Here is a 16,299-nt window from a genome sequence, read left to right on the forward strand (position 1 = left end):
ATTGAAAATTTGGGTTATTACAATTTTTCTTAAAAATAAATAAATTTTTTTTAAAAGGAGGATTATTTTTTTAATCAAATTATTTATTTACATCTTTTTTCTACATACTTAACCTTACTTCAAATTATATATTCAACATACCCACTTATTCAAATATAGTGTTTGTGTATATATATATATATTTTATATGTACACATTTATTTTTTATTTTCTATGTATTTATTTATATTTTTCTAATATTTTTTTAACTTATCATATCACGTAAAGAAATATAGAAATAAATAATATGTTTCGAAAAAAACATAGTAGCAAATGTTCATCTTAAGTAATTTTATTAATTTATTTCATTATTAAATATAAATAAATATATAATGACAATACTGCCCCTCAAATGCATGACATGTGACTTAGAATTGGATAGAAAACATTAAACAGATGTGGTGCAAATCGGCAATATTTACCAAATTTAGGAGTCAAATTGACTAAAATGCAAGTTCGAGGTGCAAATTGACAATTATGGCCAAATTCAGGGGTGCAAATTGACATTTTTGCTTTATGTTTATGAATGCATGCATAGAACATTGTGAACTTGTGAGTGGGGCTAGAAATAGGTTGACTAATCTCCTAAACAGTTAAAAGGCTTGTTTCAAGTAGTGAAACCTATAAGACAATAAGTAAAACCAAATAAAGAGGATTGTATGATAGGTAGGCGTTCCACACTAGTTTTACATACTTGTTTCGATTAAACTTTCATTGTGTTTATTGCTTAGGGTAATTTATTGAAATGATAGCCTCTATACTTGGATTGGTTATTCTAAATGTCAAGTAACAGTGTGTCATCTTACTCTAGTAGTTTTGGGAAGTAATAAGAACTTACGCAGTTACGCAGTGCGTTTACAGTTTGTTTTTAATTAAAATCAATTTCTCGACTTAATAATTAGAACTTGGAATTGTATGTACGTTTTGAACATATTCGGTGGTGGACAACTGAGTCTCTAACATCTTCTCTATATTATCTCTTCTCAATTTCAACTTGATTTATTTGTTTTTATTCTTTTACTTTTCTCATGTTGTTCTGTTCGTAACACCAAAACACCCTATCAGTTACTTTGTTTCTCTTCAATTCAAACCCTATTCACATCTTTTCATCCATCACTCCTCCTTTTAGTTCTTAATTAATTAGTTGGTTATTTGTGTGTTTTAGATCAATTAGCTTTTGTTTTCTTTTGTGTGTGAATTAAATACCTTCAATCTCTGGCATAATGACATCGAATGATCCTTATTTATTCTATATTACGCTTGACAATCTTTTGTATGGTTAATTGTTAGGCTATTTTAGTTGTGTCAACTCTATTAGCTCGACTCATGTAGCTTTATCAACAAAGAAAGTGCAACCAAAACATATATACGTATAACTCGAAATAATGATAAAGATAGATCTTACTCTTCCCTCGATTGTTCAAGCTTTTGGATCTCAAATGATTTCAAGCCGATGTTACACGGTTGATTGAGTAGCATTGAAGGGATGGATTCATTCGCACCAGAAATGCAGACTTGCTAATTATTTCTAGCTATGAGCCATCAGGAAGAGGCTGGATTTCAATCTTCTATGCACCTATGCATGAGATTGGCACACCTCCACGAAGATGCTTATATGTTGCTTGGCGTTCACTAAATGTCTAAATCAGCTAAGAAGGGAACATAAATGAGCTTATATTCAGGATATAGTGATGGTTCTCAGAGAAAGATTAAGATAGTTTCGATAGATGTCGATGATTTTGAATAACGTTCAAGGAGTGACATGACCCTGGTCGCCTTCCTCCAATGACGGCCATCCTCATGAATACTCCGACTAGTTAGACTAGCAAGGCGCAATCTGGCATTTGATCCATACTTCTCAACCATTTCCTTTGACTTAAAGATCTTTTCCAGAAGACTCAATGCCTCTTCTTTTAGCGAGTCTGTTCCCCAATTCAAAGTCTCCAGTATAGGTTTTATGGCATCAGCCTCATGCAAGACATTGGCTCCTCTTTGAGGAGAGGATTCAACAACCAGTGTGGAAAGAGTCTGCATTGCTTCAATGGAAGTTTCATAAACCTCACCATATAAGAGTCTTACCAAGTCAGGCAATGCCTTGGCTTCCAAGAGACAAAATGTAGAAGTCACACTGCATATCCCGCCATGTGCCGGGCATAGAGGACCGGAGGATGCCTTGAAACACCAATAACCCGTTGGTTTTGATGCAGCTGAGAGTTTTTGACTGCTAGTTGAAAGATTACCAATTAGAGCTGCAGCTCTTGCCTTTGCAGTCACTGAGCTAGACCTGAGAACGTTCACAAGCAAAGGGTATGCTCCACCTTCAACTAACATGCGCTGCGACTCAAGATTTGTGGGATCTGTAAACCTAAATAAAGCACTTAGAGCATTTTCTTTTGCTTTCATATTCCCTCTTCTCAAAATGTTTATGATTGCAGTATGACCACCCAGTTCAATTAATTTTATAGTTAGGGATATTTCTGATTTTGGGAGGTTAGCCAATAGGCCAGCTGCAGCCATCTGTACATCACCTTTCTCATCATTCTCGAGAAAACCCACTAAAGCTTCCAGCCTTCTTGGCTTGAGAAGGTATTCTACTACTCCATCAGGCTCATGCTGGGAGAAGAGGAAAAGTAAATTTATAGCAATCTCACGTATTGGTGACTCGGTGTTATCAAGAAGAGGAAGGACCAGAGATATGGCATTGGCAGTGAGAACCGCTTTTTTAACCAACCTAGCATCAAACTTGCATATTCCATGGAGTGTCTGCAAGGCAGGTCGTCTCACATTGTAAGACAAGTTGGGATTCGGTTGTAATTCAATCAAATTGGAGACAATCGGTTCCATCTCAAGTGGTGAACCATTTTCATCAACAAAGAATTTAGCTCCATCATCATCAGAAGTGAACTTCTCCAGCATTTCATAGCATTTAGCAACTATAATTGAGCGCACATTAGAGTCCATTAGTTTCAGAACTAGATTAACTCCACCTGAAGCAGCAATCAACTCTTTGTTGGCATGGCAACTTGACAATTGACCCAAAGCAGATAAAGATGATTCTATAGATCCAATACTTCCAGATAACATTTCAAGCAAAGGAGGTATAATTCCTTCCTCACCTAGGAGCTTCAAATCTGAGTCGACCAATTCCATGTCAAGAAGTGTTCTGACCCTTGCTATCCTTGACTTCTCTGGCCCTGAAAATTTATAGAATGCTTAACTGCATAACTCATCTCTTGATATAGAATAATAGTCAACCAGGTATTATAAGTTAACATGTGAAGAGGAGATTAGATATCTCTTTTAAGGACTATATATTAGTCAACTTGTTAAAGCATTTGGCTATAAACTAAAGATATAGGACATGCTGCTGAAAGGTATCAATGTACAATACCTCAATAGGTCATACTTCCTTATGGTTTGAAATTTAAAACCGTTTTCATTTTCTTATCAATTAGCAACAGAAACAAGAGATGTCTGCTGCTAAACAAATGCCAAAAGATTCTTTCACTATCCTTTTCTATTATACCTAGTTACCAAGAACTCAAACCATTGTTTCAGGTAAGTTTAATTTCGTAAACGGTATTTCTGAACTACTAACATCTCTCTTTTAATTTCTGTGAAAAGATGAATAGAACTTGAAAAAAAAAAAAGAGTAATATAGATGTCTAAGAAATGTGTTACCTTGAACTATACGATCAATAAGTGGCTTATACCAGCCAGATTTAGCTGGACGAGAAATGTTCTCCTCATCTATGTCGAAAAGCTTCAACAAGATTTTTTCAGCAATTTCAGCCGACTCCTTCAAAGGGCCCTTTAAGAGGGTAACAAGGAAAATAGTTGTGCTGCATTGTTGGGCAAGTTTCTTACATACAGACACGTTCCAACCAGATCTCTCTTGCAGCAAATCATATAGCAATTCAATTGCAGCCTTTGAGATGCTCGAGTCCCGACCTAAGCAGCCTAAGATCTGATCCCAACCTGGGGACTCAACAATTTCTTCCTAATAATATTTGTTCAAACATAAATTTATCACTCCAGAACAAATCACATATGATTTTACAATCTTTATTGTGTTAAACAGGAAAGTTGAATACTAGTTTCTTATTCCATGATGAAGTCTTGATAAAAAAAGTTAGGATTTTAAAAGAAGAGGCTCCTAACTCCCTCAACTTCAAATCAAGCATAGAACTCTGGTTATGGTTATGTCTTAAATTTCATTTCTCGTTTTGGTGTACATGTTTGCCTGTTCGGCTTAAATATAATGAATGTTATACTAAACAATGCTTTTAAAAAACTCACCTCAAGGCCCGTCTAAGGCTTAAAAAATTTAAGGCTATTTACATAACGTCTCAGTTTTTTAGTTGGGGCAATGAGACTTAAAAAGCTTACGCTTTTCCGTCTAATGCTATTTTTCACGCATTTTATTACATCTTAGAAAATAAACTTTTTATATTTATTTATATAATGTGTTTAATTTGATGAAAACTATTAAAAATATTTGGATTATGAATTTCATTATATCTAAAATGCAATAAATTGGTAAGTTCTTATATATATTTGTTCTTTTTATATGTGTATAATTATATATTTACACATTTAACTACTAATTTTTTATAAACATTATGCGTCTCAAGTTTTAAGGCTCAAGGCTCAAGGCTCTTAAGAAAACGCCTTGGGGTATGCATTCGTTTTTTAAAATATTGATACTAAAACAAAAAAAAGAAAGGAAAAAAAACATCCATCACCTACCAACCGCACAATGAAACTAGTTCTGGTAACTATTGGAGGAAAATTACTATCCAGCTATCACGTAAGGTCAGCATAGTTAAAAGATAGTGGAGAAAGATTACTCTATGCAGCTTTGTATTAATAGAATGCATGTATACTCAGCAGATTCTAGAGATGGAGGATTATCAAATAATTAAAATTGCATCAAAGACTCTAAGGTGTGTAATTTACCTTGTTTCTTGCATGGCCTTCTACAAGATCCTTTAAGGTGATCAAAATCCTGCGCTTCACATCTCTGTTGTGAGAGGTCCCAAGGATATTGATTATACTATCAGTGAGCCCTTCGATTGCCATCCAGTCCTTGTTAATATAATTCTCTCGCATGAGATCTTGCATTTGGCTTAAAGCCTCTAACATCAATGTCTCAACACCGGATAACAATTTTACTTTGGAAGACCTGATCTTGAGGCAGTAATTAAGTTCTTTCCACTCTTCTATTGATTTTCTTAATGGAAGATTAGACCGCCAGGAAGTATCTTCAAGAATCTCTCTAGTTTCTGGGTCGGTTCTCTCTCCACTTTCAAACCAAGCTATGATGGCAGATCTCTCGCATGTAGTACCAGTGCAAAGGCTGACCGGTTCAACCATCACAGTTCCTTTCAGATAGCAAATAAAAGCTTTAAGTGGTGGAATGTGCTCTTCACTTGTGTCATATCTCTCTATGGCCTGAACACGTTGGTTGTATGTCTTCTTTACTTCTTCATAATCCCTTGCAGCATCAGCTCGAGAGAGCAGCTCAATAACCTGTCCTAAGAAAAAAGCTTCAGCTCTTTCTTTCCTGTTAGCAGCTTCCTCTTTCTCCTTTCTGATATCTGCAAGCTCTTTGCTCATCTTTGAGGGCTCTAAAGGCACCCCAACTTCCATAGCTATTTTTTCGAGCATATCATTAGCGAAACCCTGGTCAAGGATCTGGTCTTGAAGACCCTGATTCAGCCTGTCAGTAATTTGAATCTGAGACTGTGAGGCCTCAAATTCTACCCTTTGCATCTCATTATGCAGCCTATTCATCTGATCAGATATCCTTGATAACGCTTCAGTATTTGCAAGAGATAGAGCAGCTAAAGACTTTCCCATGTCTCTTATAACGTCTTGTACCTCCTTGACCATGTGTCGGCACCTGACAAGCAAGTAGAATCGAGATCGATTTTTGTACTTCTCAATAAGATTATTGGCCTTTTTTACATCGCTTTCTAGGAACTCCAAAGCCAGCATTGTAGCTTGAGAATCATTCAGATTCTGAAGCTGTAAATCTTTTAGAACCAGTTCAACGTCAAACAAATGCTTTGACAGGACTTTGAAACTCTCTTTGTCAATAACATCCTTTGCAGCTTGAGCTGTTTTGATGATCTTGTTAGTTAAAACCGCCAAGATTGTTCCAATAGGTATGAGCTCCAACGCCATTATAGCATAGACTATAAAATCATCTATTACCAGACAAGGAGGATCACACCAGTGCCTATGAAAATATAGACTATAACTGGAAAAGCATCTTCGCCGTTTGCCTTAATTTTTTTTTTGAAAGTCTTGCCGTAATTGATTGCTCTCCTTCAGACCATTTAGCTTGTACCTGTAATGAAAACAAAACATCAGACTTTTATCCCTTTGAAAGTTCATTCTGATCAATAATAAACTTAAAGCACAATATAGTGTTAAGTAATAAACTTTTGGATCTTAAACAAAGACTAGTAGGTTTTAGACTCTCCATACACCTTGAAACCAAAGTAAGGTATCAGTCCAATGTGGGGAAAGCCATCTTTCCGACTTTGCAATATTTTCTCGACCAGTTTCTTTGCGTCTTCCAAGAGGGTAATGCTCTGAGCCTCTGAGGTTACCCCATTGAAGAATCTTAAGTGCTGCATTAGAGGCCGACAGTAAGGAAGCACATAAAATTTTGGGTAATTAGAGTTTCCAATTCTACAGACTCAACCTGCGCACACTTATAACAACCTTACTAATTGACTAGCCTTCTGTAGCTCCTCTATCGATTAGAGATGAGAGCTTATACGGTACACGGGCGGTGTATGTACACGGCTCATCTACACCGTTAGATTTGACATGTGGACAACTTAGTGGATTGTTGGGGTTGACGCGCGTTAGCCTCCTAATAGAGGCGAGTCAAGGTGAGTAGTGGTTCTGGAGCAGCAGCAGGCTTTTCTGGTTTGGTGGGGTTGAATTCGGCGGTGCTCTACTTCTCCACCTTAGCAGTAGGCAAAGGTGAGAGAGTGGCGACGGTTACAAAAAGGGACTTGAGGGAGTGGAGGATTTGGGTTTTGGTGAGTGATGAGGGGATAGAGATTCTAGAAGAACTTTGGTCTTTGAAATGGCGAAGGAGGAGAAGGAGATGATCATGGGATCATGGTAGCCATGGTAATCGGAGTTGTAGAATGGGGAATGAAGATGAGATGATTTTCATTTTTAGTTACTTCTTTTCTTTTTGGACAAAAATGGGCCTGAAGTTAGAGATTTGGCTGGAAAAACTTAAAATCGGGTTCTTCTCCTCCGATCTATTCGAATGCCTTATATAACCATAAACTATGCTTAGTATCGATTGACTATTGAAATTGGATTATTCTTGGATTTTCTAAGAATTGGTCAACATGGTCAATTTCTAGTCAAACCATGAAAGACTTGGTCAACTAAAAGTCAAAATGTTGACTTTCTTGGTCAAACTAGGAAAATGATTGAGTCAACTTATTTTCGTTATTCGACTTTGATGTTGACTCATTTATGATCCATAAATTCAAAGTTGATGGTACGAGCAACAACATCAGCTTTTTCTATTGATTTGGATAACGGGTGGGATTCTGCACGTAATTCCAGGTAGGGGAGCTAACCCTCCTATATTGTGTTTTGGGCCAAATAAATTATACAGTCTCTTTCTCGGTTGAATAATTTATGATGCATTAAATGTTGTGAAAACCTGAGACTAGGCACGATTTGAAGATATAGTAAGTAGTGAATCCTCGCGTGTGTTGACCTGAGAGTGATGGGAGCCTAGCATACTAGGTAATCCTACGGTGTCGATGACCGTGAACCTCCGGAGCGGCAATGCCCTATTTATTATTGGATCCACATTTTATACTTTACTATTGAGGGCATTCCGTTTAAATGGACACTCTCGCTACTCTGTTATTATAACAGACGTGTAGTTAGCGTCGACTATTTAGGCGCTAGGATCGGTCGAGCATTGCTTGAAGTTGAATTGCCTGATCCTACCTTTGGAGCTCCACAAACTATTTTAGCATGATGATATTCCTAAACTTGCATTATTTTAATTAAATGGTTGTACTCTGAGTACTCAAAACTACCCTCAAGTTTTATAAAACTTATCCTTACCTGATTTTGGTTTTCAAACCTCATAGGCGGGCTGACCCCTACTGGGCAAGCGAGGACGACGCTCACCCCTACGATAGTTGTCTTGCAGGTCCAATTGTTATTTTCGGAGCTAGGAGCCTCATTTGAGAGTTAGCGTTGGTGTTTACCCTTAAGCATTTCATTCTTATGTTTATTAACAATGTTTTCGAGAAAGTTTCCCGAGGTTTATTCATTGTTTGTAGCCACCTTCATTTTGTGTTAAAATTGGGCTGTCTACTTGTTTAAATTGAGTCAGTGTCATTAACGCTACCTTCCGCATTCTCGTTGTATAAATTTAATTTAGTTTTGCAGAAATATAAAGTAGTATCATTTGTTATTTCGTGAACATGTTGTCTTATTGAAAATTTTATTCACTTGTTCACATTAGTGAGTGTCTGAGCGAAACTTAATCGCTTTGTTTGCTTGCTAATCTCCTTTTGTCATGTTCCAATTCCGGGATGTGACACACTTGTTCTTAACCAGTTCAATAAGGACGAACAACTAAAACAGAAGTTCAACAATATAGGAAATGAAGACAACAATGATAATTAGAAAACCTGATACGCCCCGAATCTTTTACAATTCGTTGCGATTATAGTTTTATATTTTATTTGGAACGAGAGTCATACTATGTATGACGACTCTAAAAGTTGACTTTTCGATGCATAAGTTTTACGAGGAAACTTCATTCACGAAAGTTGTAGTGTTTGTCGATACGAATTCGTAGAAACGCGGTACGCCTAAATCAGAGTTCGTTTGAAAAAGTTACGAATCAAGAAGTGTTTTGGGTATTTTCGGAAAATAGTATAAATATGGGGATTAAAGGAGAGAAAATCAGAAAATTGGAAATTTTCAAATTCTCTCGCTACTGTTCATCTCGACCCCGTGATCGGCTCCGGCGCCGATCTCCGCCGTCCGGCCATCAATCGACGCGCCACCGTTTCCATTCAAACCTTCTTGCCATTCCTCGTCGATCTACAACAGATTTGCACCACGTTGACCGCCGTGCGAGGAGCAACGAGGGATGAAAATTTCTACAGATTTCATCGTCACCGTTCAAGCGTTTCTGGCGGCTCTGGAGCTTGGGACTGCTACAAGTCAGCGTGATCCTCCCTTTTGGCAGTGATATAATCGGAGTTGGACACCGATTTGAGTTGCATCATGAAATTGAATTTGGTGCACTGTTCCAAATCTTTCTTTGCATTTTCCAGTCACTTCCCGGCCGATCTGGGATTCGACGGCGTCATGAAAAAGGTTTGTTTTCTGGTGATCTATATGTTTCATGTTAGGGTCGAGTTGATTCGACGTGCTGGCATTATTGGAGCATTGAGTCACTCCATCGTGTAATATACGTCGATACAAACTTATCGATGTCTTAACTGTTGAATTTGGTTATCGTATGAATTAGTGGATTTAGATTATCGTTATAAAGAATAATGTGTTATTGTCATAGGCTTTGGGTTCATTTAGTGTTGGCTCTGATGTTGTGTTGTGTGTTTGATGGGTGATGGTTATGATATTAATTGTGTGTGTCGGTTGTGATGTTGTGTTTGTGATACGTTTCGTAATGGTTAGGAGGTCGCATGATTATGGTGAATAGTTGAACTACGAGTGACTTGAACAAGGTTTTGGTGCGTAGGCATCCCGAACAAGGTTTGGGTGCAGCCACCTTTATTATATAATACCTATCGTTCTTTAATGATCTAATTTGGGTTTTGAAACGTAAACTCAAGTTGGGTTATTATAGTGGTATCAACATCATACTAGTGGAATTGTGTGTTTAAACGTTATTTAGTTGTTTATGAACATGATGATGCTTTTGTGATGGGTTGATGTTATGTCTGTGACAGTGACTGTATATTTGTTTACGAGTAAGACTCGGGGTTATGTTATGGGGCTTATGTCGGATACTTTGAGGAGAGTAGGTAGAACCGAGAAGAGATGGGATGAACCGGTAGAACCGAGAGAGAGGGAATGAACTGGTAGAACCGAGAAGAGAGGGGATGAACCGGCAGAACCGAGAAGAGAGGGTATGAACTGGCAGAACCGAGAAGAGAGGGTATGCACTGGCAGAACCGAGAGAGACGGGATGAACTGGTAGAACCCAGAGGCAGGGGATGAACTGGTAGAACTATAAGACAGGGGATGAACCGGCAGATTATTGAGTCACTAGGAGAGAGGGGATGAACTAATGGTCTCTGTAGATTGTGGAACCGAGTCGCTAGAAGAGGGAGGATATACTAGTAGACTTATGATAAAGATTAGAAATGAGAGGACTAATGACTGGTCAAGTGTCGTGTGGTTCCGTGGTTGTTTCCCGAGGGGACATTGTGTTAAATATAAATCTACACTGTTCGATGTTTATAGCATGTTGTATGATTGTTATTGACCCCGTCGTCTTAGCAGGTTGGGAGGTTGAGGTATAAGACGAGCTACGAACTCCAAGGGTACAATGAGATTAAGTACGAACATTGCATACTATGTCGTGCATTTTGAATTATATTTATGTTTTGTGTTATGGAGGTTGTGAAATTATGGGGAGCACAGAGGCTCAAGGTGTTGAGGTTGGATCTGAGGTATTGGGAGTGTCGTTTTGTGCAGGTAGGGTTGGGATCAAACGAGAATATATGGAAATTTTAGAATACTTCTTTAAATAGTGTTCCTCGCACGACTTACTTTAGATATTAGTTAATATTTAGGACGGGTCGTGTCAAAACCAAAATGGTCAGATAAAGTTTTAAGTAGCTTTGATTTGCCAACCAATGGCAACATTCATAGCTCAGAGGAGCAATTGAGTTGAAATATGAATCTGATCAAACAAACAGATTGATTGTAATTGTGGAAACTTTTGCTTGTGAAAAGAAGTTTGAGAGAGAGAGAGAGTGAGAGAGAGAGAGAGAGAGAGAGGCAGGTTTTAGTGAAAATCGAAATAATGAAGTTGGACCTTCCAGGTTCCTTCCTATACATTCATGATTGTTTTGACACCATCTCAACTCAAAGGTGAATTTCTACATCCACAAATGTGCAAGTTCTGATCTTATTGACCTTGAAGCACTGAACAAGAAACCTAAGGCCTAAGGTTATGAGATTGATGGTTAGCATGACACCAGCTCCAATCAGAGAAAGAACTAATATATTAGGTAATTAAGAGTTCAGTCCAGCTGAACGTCTGTTATTTTATTAACCACCAAAAACACAAAATCTAGAGCAAATAAATAGTTAAGATATTAGCCCACTATTCTTCACACACACCTTTCATATATGTAATTTATATAAATGTTTTAAAAAACTTGTCTCAAGGCAACTGAGATTTAAAAAGTTTAAAACTACTTATAAAATTCTTATGTTTTTTAGACAGTTTCACGTCTATAACTACGTTTTTTATACCTTTTACTATGTCTTAGAAAATAATTTTTTTAGATATCTTTTCACAAATATATATATATATATATATTTATTGTATCTAAATTTATGAAAGCTAGCTAATATGTTTAGATTATGAATTTCATTATATCTAAATGTAATGTATTGGTAAGTTTTCATGTATATATGTTCTATTTGTATGTATATAATCATACATTTACATATTTAACTACTAATTTTTTCTAACATAAGGCGTTTTAAGGCTTAAGACTCTCAAGAAAACGTCTTTGGGGTACGCCTTCGCGGTTTAAAACATTGCCGCATCAGTAGAACTTTCCAGTTTCCACCCATAAACCTCAAAAAGTTCTTTTAATTTGAAGGAAGTTGACGGCAAAAACTTATTTGCCAACAATTCAGAAAGGATCAACAACTAAGATAGAACTTTAACAACATTTAGAAAAAGGAAACAACATTATTTACGAAGAGAAAACCAAAAAGCCAGGCAAATTACTTAGAAGAGAGCCAATTATCTTTAATGCCAGCATTCCTATCTCAGAGGACTAACTGAGTCGAAATATGAGCTTGATCAAAGAACAGATAGATTCTAGCACTAGAATTTTGCCCCTCTTTCTTGTCAAAGAAGGAGAAGAAGCCAAGCACAGTAAACAGTAACATAAGAACAAAGAACATCCTACAACAAAAGCCTTACCTCCAACTGAATAGATACAGAAAAGGATTAAAGTAGAGTGATTACCCCTATTGTAGCGAACTGCCTTTAAGCGATCAAAGCTGCTCCAGACCAAATGACCTATTTTTGGTGCTGCATAGGAAGAGAAGACTTTGTAAGTCAAGGCTTCCCAAGACAAATCATTCTGTGGTTGTGACTTGTCGCTATGCATTAATATATAACTACGTAACTATATCAGACGCGGTGTGGTAAATAATGGACTAAAATAGACAGTGTCCCCAAAGCCAAAGCTACTTGATTCGCATTTGATTGTTGTCTCTCTTTTCCTAGAATGAGCAAGGAAACTTCTTATATCTACAGAAAGAGCAAAACGTAATTTCGTGTCCAATTTGATATGCCATTGATTTTGACCCCCTCCAATACTAGAATTGTGTCATACGTCAACCCATGAAATGGGCTGCATGTAGAAATTTGTAATCTCATGCATTACGTCACTGTATAAATCCACTCATTCTACCGAGCTATGGCCAAGCGCAATGGGCAGTGTAATAATAAATGACGATTTCGGCTCCAATAACTTCGTTTACTGAAAGCCACTGATTGGGTTTATGGCAAATGCTAAGCAGCTATAAGGTCTGCAACACTATTTCAATTTGTAATGCAAGTCACTAAAAAAACTGCTTGAGTCTTCCAGTGAGCTGCTTCTTTTACCACCTTGACGGGTAACTTGATGGGTTTTCGAGAGCTTCAATCTTACCATTCTTACCCAGTAGAAGACTGAATTAGGTATTCAAGATGAGGAATGAAACTCAACTAGCTTATGTTTAAAGGTGCATAATGTCGGAGTTAGTGGAAATGCCCATGATTTGTGGAAATTAGTGGAATAGTTGGTGGAAATTAGTGGAAATTAGTAGGTAGAATAGTGCTAGAATTAGCCTATATAATGAAGTGTAATCTGTAAATGAATCACTAAGCAATAATCTGTTCAATTCAACTTGGTATCAGAGCCTTCGAGCTCTGTTTTTTTTCAGGGATTTTTTTCCCGTTTTTTCCGGCCGGGTTCTGCCTTTGACCCACCCGCTGCCTCACCGGTTTTCCGGCTTCCTTCCATGTGCCCTCCGACGCTCTTCCCGTCCGGCTCCCTCACGAGTCGCCCTGCTCCTCCGACGCCGGGCAAACCCGACGATCTCCGGTTCGCACTCGACCCGAAGTAGTCTCTCCGCTCCTCGCCGCAGCCCCCCGCTCCTCGCCGCTGCTCGCCACTCCTCGCCGCTGCTCGCCGGACGTCCTCAGTCGCCGCTCCTCGCCGAAGCGTTTCCCAGATCGGTCTCTCTGCACCGACCCGGTTACAGCTCGCCCCGGCCCGACCCGGTTCGCCGATCAAACCCGGTATACACGACCCGACCCGGTTCACCAGACCCGACCCGACACGGTCCATCCAACCCGACCCGGTCCATTCGACCCGACCCGGCCCGGTAAGAATCAGTCGTCTTTTTCCTTGTCTGTGCATCCTCACCGTCAGTGCAAGTGCACCAAAGACAGATTCTTTTTTAATTGGTATGGTTTTCAATATTTCTCACTCTGGTAGTTCTGATACATGGATTATTGATTCTGGTGCATCTGATCATATGACTTATGACAAATCTTATTTTACCATATTATCCCCTCCACCCGTACCCTATGTTACTAATGCTAATGGTGAGCCATTCCTCGTGGTAGGGACAGGGTCTGTTCGTATTACTCCTACTATAGAGCTTCACAATGTACTCTATGTACCTGCTCTATCTCATCATTTGATATCTGTTCCCCAACTGAACGTTGACGCTCAGTGCTCTGTGACCTTTTTTCCTATGTATGTGATATTTTAGGATCTTCTCACCGGACGAGTAATTGGTCGGGGGTATTTGCGGGGCCGGTTGTTTCATCTGAATCTGACGTACGCAGGGGAAAAACCAGGGGGCAATCTCGGACCGCGTTACTCTCCACTTCTGACAAGCTAAGTGAAATTTGGTTATGGCATCGTCGCTTAGGGCATCCATCTTTTAGTGTTATGAAAAAATCCATGCCCACGTTGTTTATTAATGTGGACGAGTCTTGTTTATGTTGTGAGACATGTGTTTTGGGCAAGAGTCATCGATCAACTTATTCCCCTAGTATTTCAACTAAAAGTTTTCTTCCTTTTGAATTAATTCATTCTGATGTTTGGGGACCCTCTAAAGAATTTACTGTCTCAAGCATGCGTTATTTTGTGTCATTCATTGATGAGTGCACACGTCTTTCATGGATTATTCTTCTTAAAAATAAAGATGAAGTTTTTCCAGCTTTTCGTACCTTCCATGCCTCTGTCCAAACCCAATATAATGCCACCATTCGAGTTCTTCGTTCTGATAATGGGGGGAATATGTGAATCATGTCTTTCAGGAGTTCTTTAACACACACGGAATTGTTCATCAAACAACGTGTCCTTACACACCTGAGCAAAATGGGGTTTCTGAAAGAAAAAATCGTCATTTACTTGATATGGCTCGATGTATTCTTTTTAGTGCCCACATGCCTAAATACCTTTGAGGTGATGCTGTCATTACTTCCACCCACCTCATTAATCGTCTTCCATCTCATGTTCTTCAAGGGAAAGTTCCCTATGAGGTGCTTGCATCTCATTTCTCATTACCTTCTTTTCATAATCTTCATGCCCGTGTTTTCGGTTGTGTCGCTTTTGTTCATCTTCCACAACATCAGCGTTCTAAGTTGGATGCCCGTGCAGTTAAATGTGTATTTGTTGGGTACGGAGGCCATCAGAAAGGGTACCGGTGCTATCATCCTCCTACTCGGAAGTACTATGTCACTATGGATGTTACCTTTTTTGAGAACATGAGTTACTTTTCCTCTTCTGATACTGCTCTTCAGGGGGAGAATTTCTATTTTGAAGGGTTGTATCATGGAGAGGGGGAGACAAATGAGCCAGTCGATATGGTAACAAGTTCCGTTGAGATTACCAAGGTGTCAGCCACACAGGCACTACCGGAGGTCGTCACTCAAGAGATTCAGGCACCAGAAGCTGACAACACAACTGCCCCTCATGTATCCCGTACTACTGTTTATACCCCTGACCAAAGCTCTCCTGGTACAGAAGATCACTCATCTGAGGTTAGTCATTCTATTGAGGCTAATAGTAGACAATATGTTTTGCCAAATAGGTCTACTCGAGGTCAACCCACAAAAAAATATGAACCTACCCTTCAGACTAAAGCCAAGTATCCGGTGGCCAATTTTATATCTACCAAAAGATTATCTAAGTCATATGAGTCATTCGTGAATCAAATATCTACTGTATCAGTACCTAACAAAGTGCATGATGCATTGGGAGACCCAAAATGGAGGAAAGCAATGGATGAAGAGATGGAAGCATTACAAAAGAACAATACTTGGGAGCTTGTACCTCCACCATATGGCAAGAAGACTGTAGGATGTCGATGGGTGTTTACAGTGAAGTACAATCCAGATGGGTCAGTAAGCCGTTATAAAGCACGCCTAGTAGCAAAGGGGTTCACCCAGACATATGGCATAGACTATGATGAGACATTTGTACCTGTTGCAAAGATAAACACTATCCGGGTATTGCTCTCTATCGCTACTAACTTGAACTGGCCACTTAGGCAGTTTGATGTTAAGAATGCATTCATTCATAGAGAACTAACAGAGGAAGTATATATGGATATTCCGCTTGGATATGTGGCAACTTCTCCAAGTAACTTCGTATGCAGATTAAGAAAGTCTTTGTATGGTCTTAAACAGTCACCCCGTGCTTGGTTTGGAAGATTCTCACAATTCATGAGGGAAATTGGCTACATGCAGAGTAATTCAGACCACACATTGTTTCTCTGTAATAACCCGAATTTTTAGAAACTAAATGTCGAGTATTTTCAAAGTGTTAAACTTGTGAAATTAATTCAAGACGACAATTGGAGGTTTGCGACATTTCGAAACGAAAACGAAAACGTTCTCGGATCGTTTAATTAGAAAACGTAACGTTACCGCAACGTATAGATCGACTTTTATTCCGTCGC

The 16,299-nt window shown here is 38.6% G+C and overlaps 1 protein-coding gene across 3 annotated transcripts in view; it reads right to left on the minus strand.

Annotated features, from left to right (window-relative positions):
• LOC126789989 (U-box domain-containing protein 44-like) overlaps window positions 1–16,299 on the minus strand; it is a 40,236-nt gene that overhangs the window by 1,624 nt on the left and 22,313 nt on the right. The window contains exons 2-5 of one of the 3 annotated variants that reach the window (XM_050516111.1): window positions 12,299–12,352; window positions 4,999–6,394; window positions 3,721–4,039; window positions 306–3,233 (exon numbers count right to left, since the gene is read on the minus strand). In XM_050516111.1, coding sequence (XP_050372068.1) covers window positions 1,738–3,233; window positions 3,721–4,039; window positions 4,999–6,228 — 3,045 coding nt within the window. In that variant the 5' untranslated portion in view covers window positions 6,229–6,394; window positions 12,299–12,352 and the 3' untranslated portion in view covers window positions 306–1,737. Of the gene's footprint in view, window positions 1–305; window positions 3,234–3,720; window positions 4,040–4,998; window positions 11,585–12,298; window positions 12,413–16,299 lie in introns of those variants that run through there. The other 2 variants (XM_050516110.1, XR_007671641.1) reach the window with 2 other exon arrangements.

The sequence above is a fragment of the Argentina anserina genome, chromosome 4 (assembly GCF_933775445.1).
Source record: "Argentina anserina chromosome 4, drPotAnse1.1, whole genome shotgun sequence".
Lineage (NCBI taxonomy): Eukaryota > Viridiplantae > Streptophyta > Magnoliopsida > Rosales > Rosaceae > Argentina > Argentina anserina.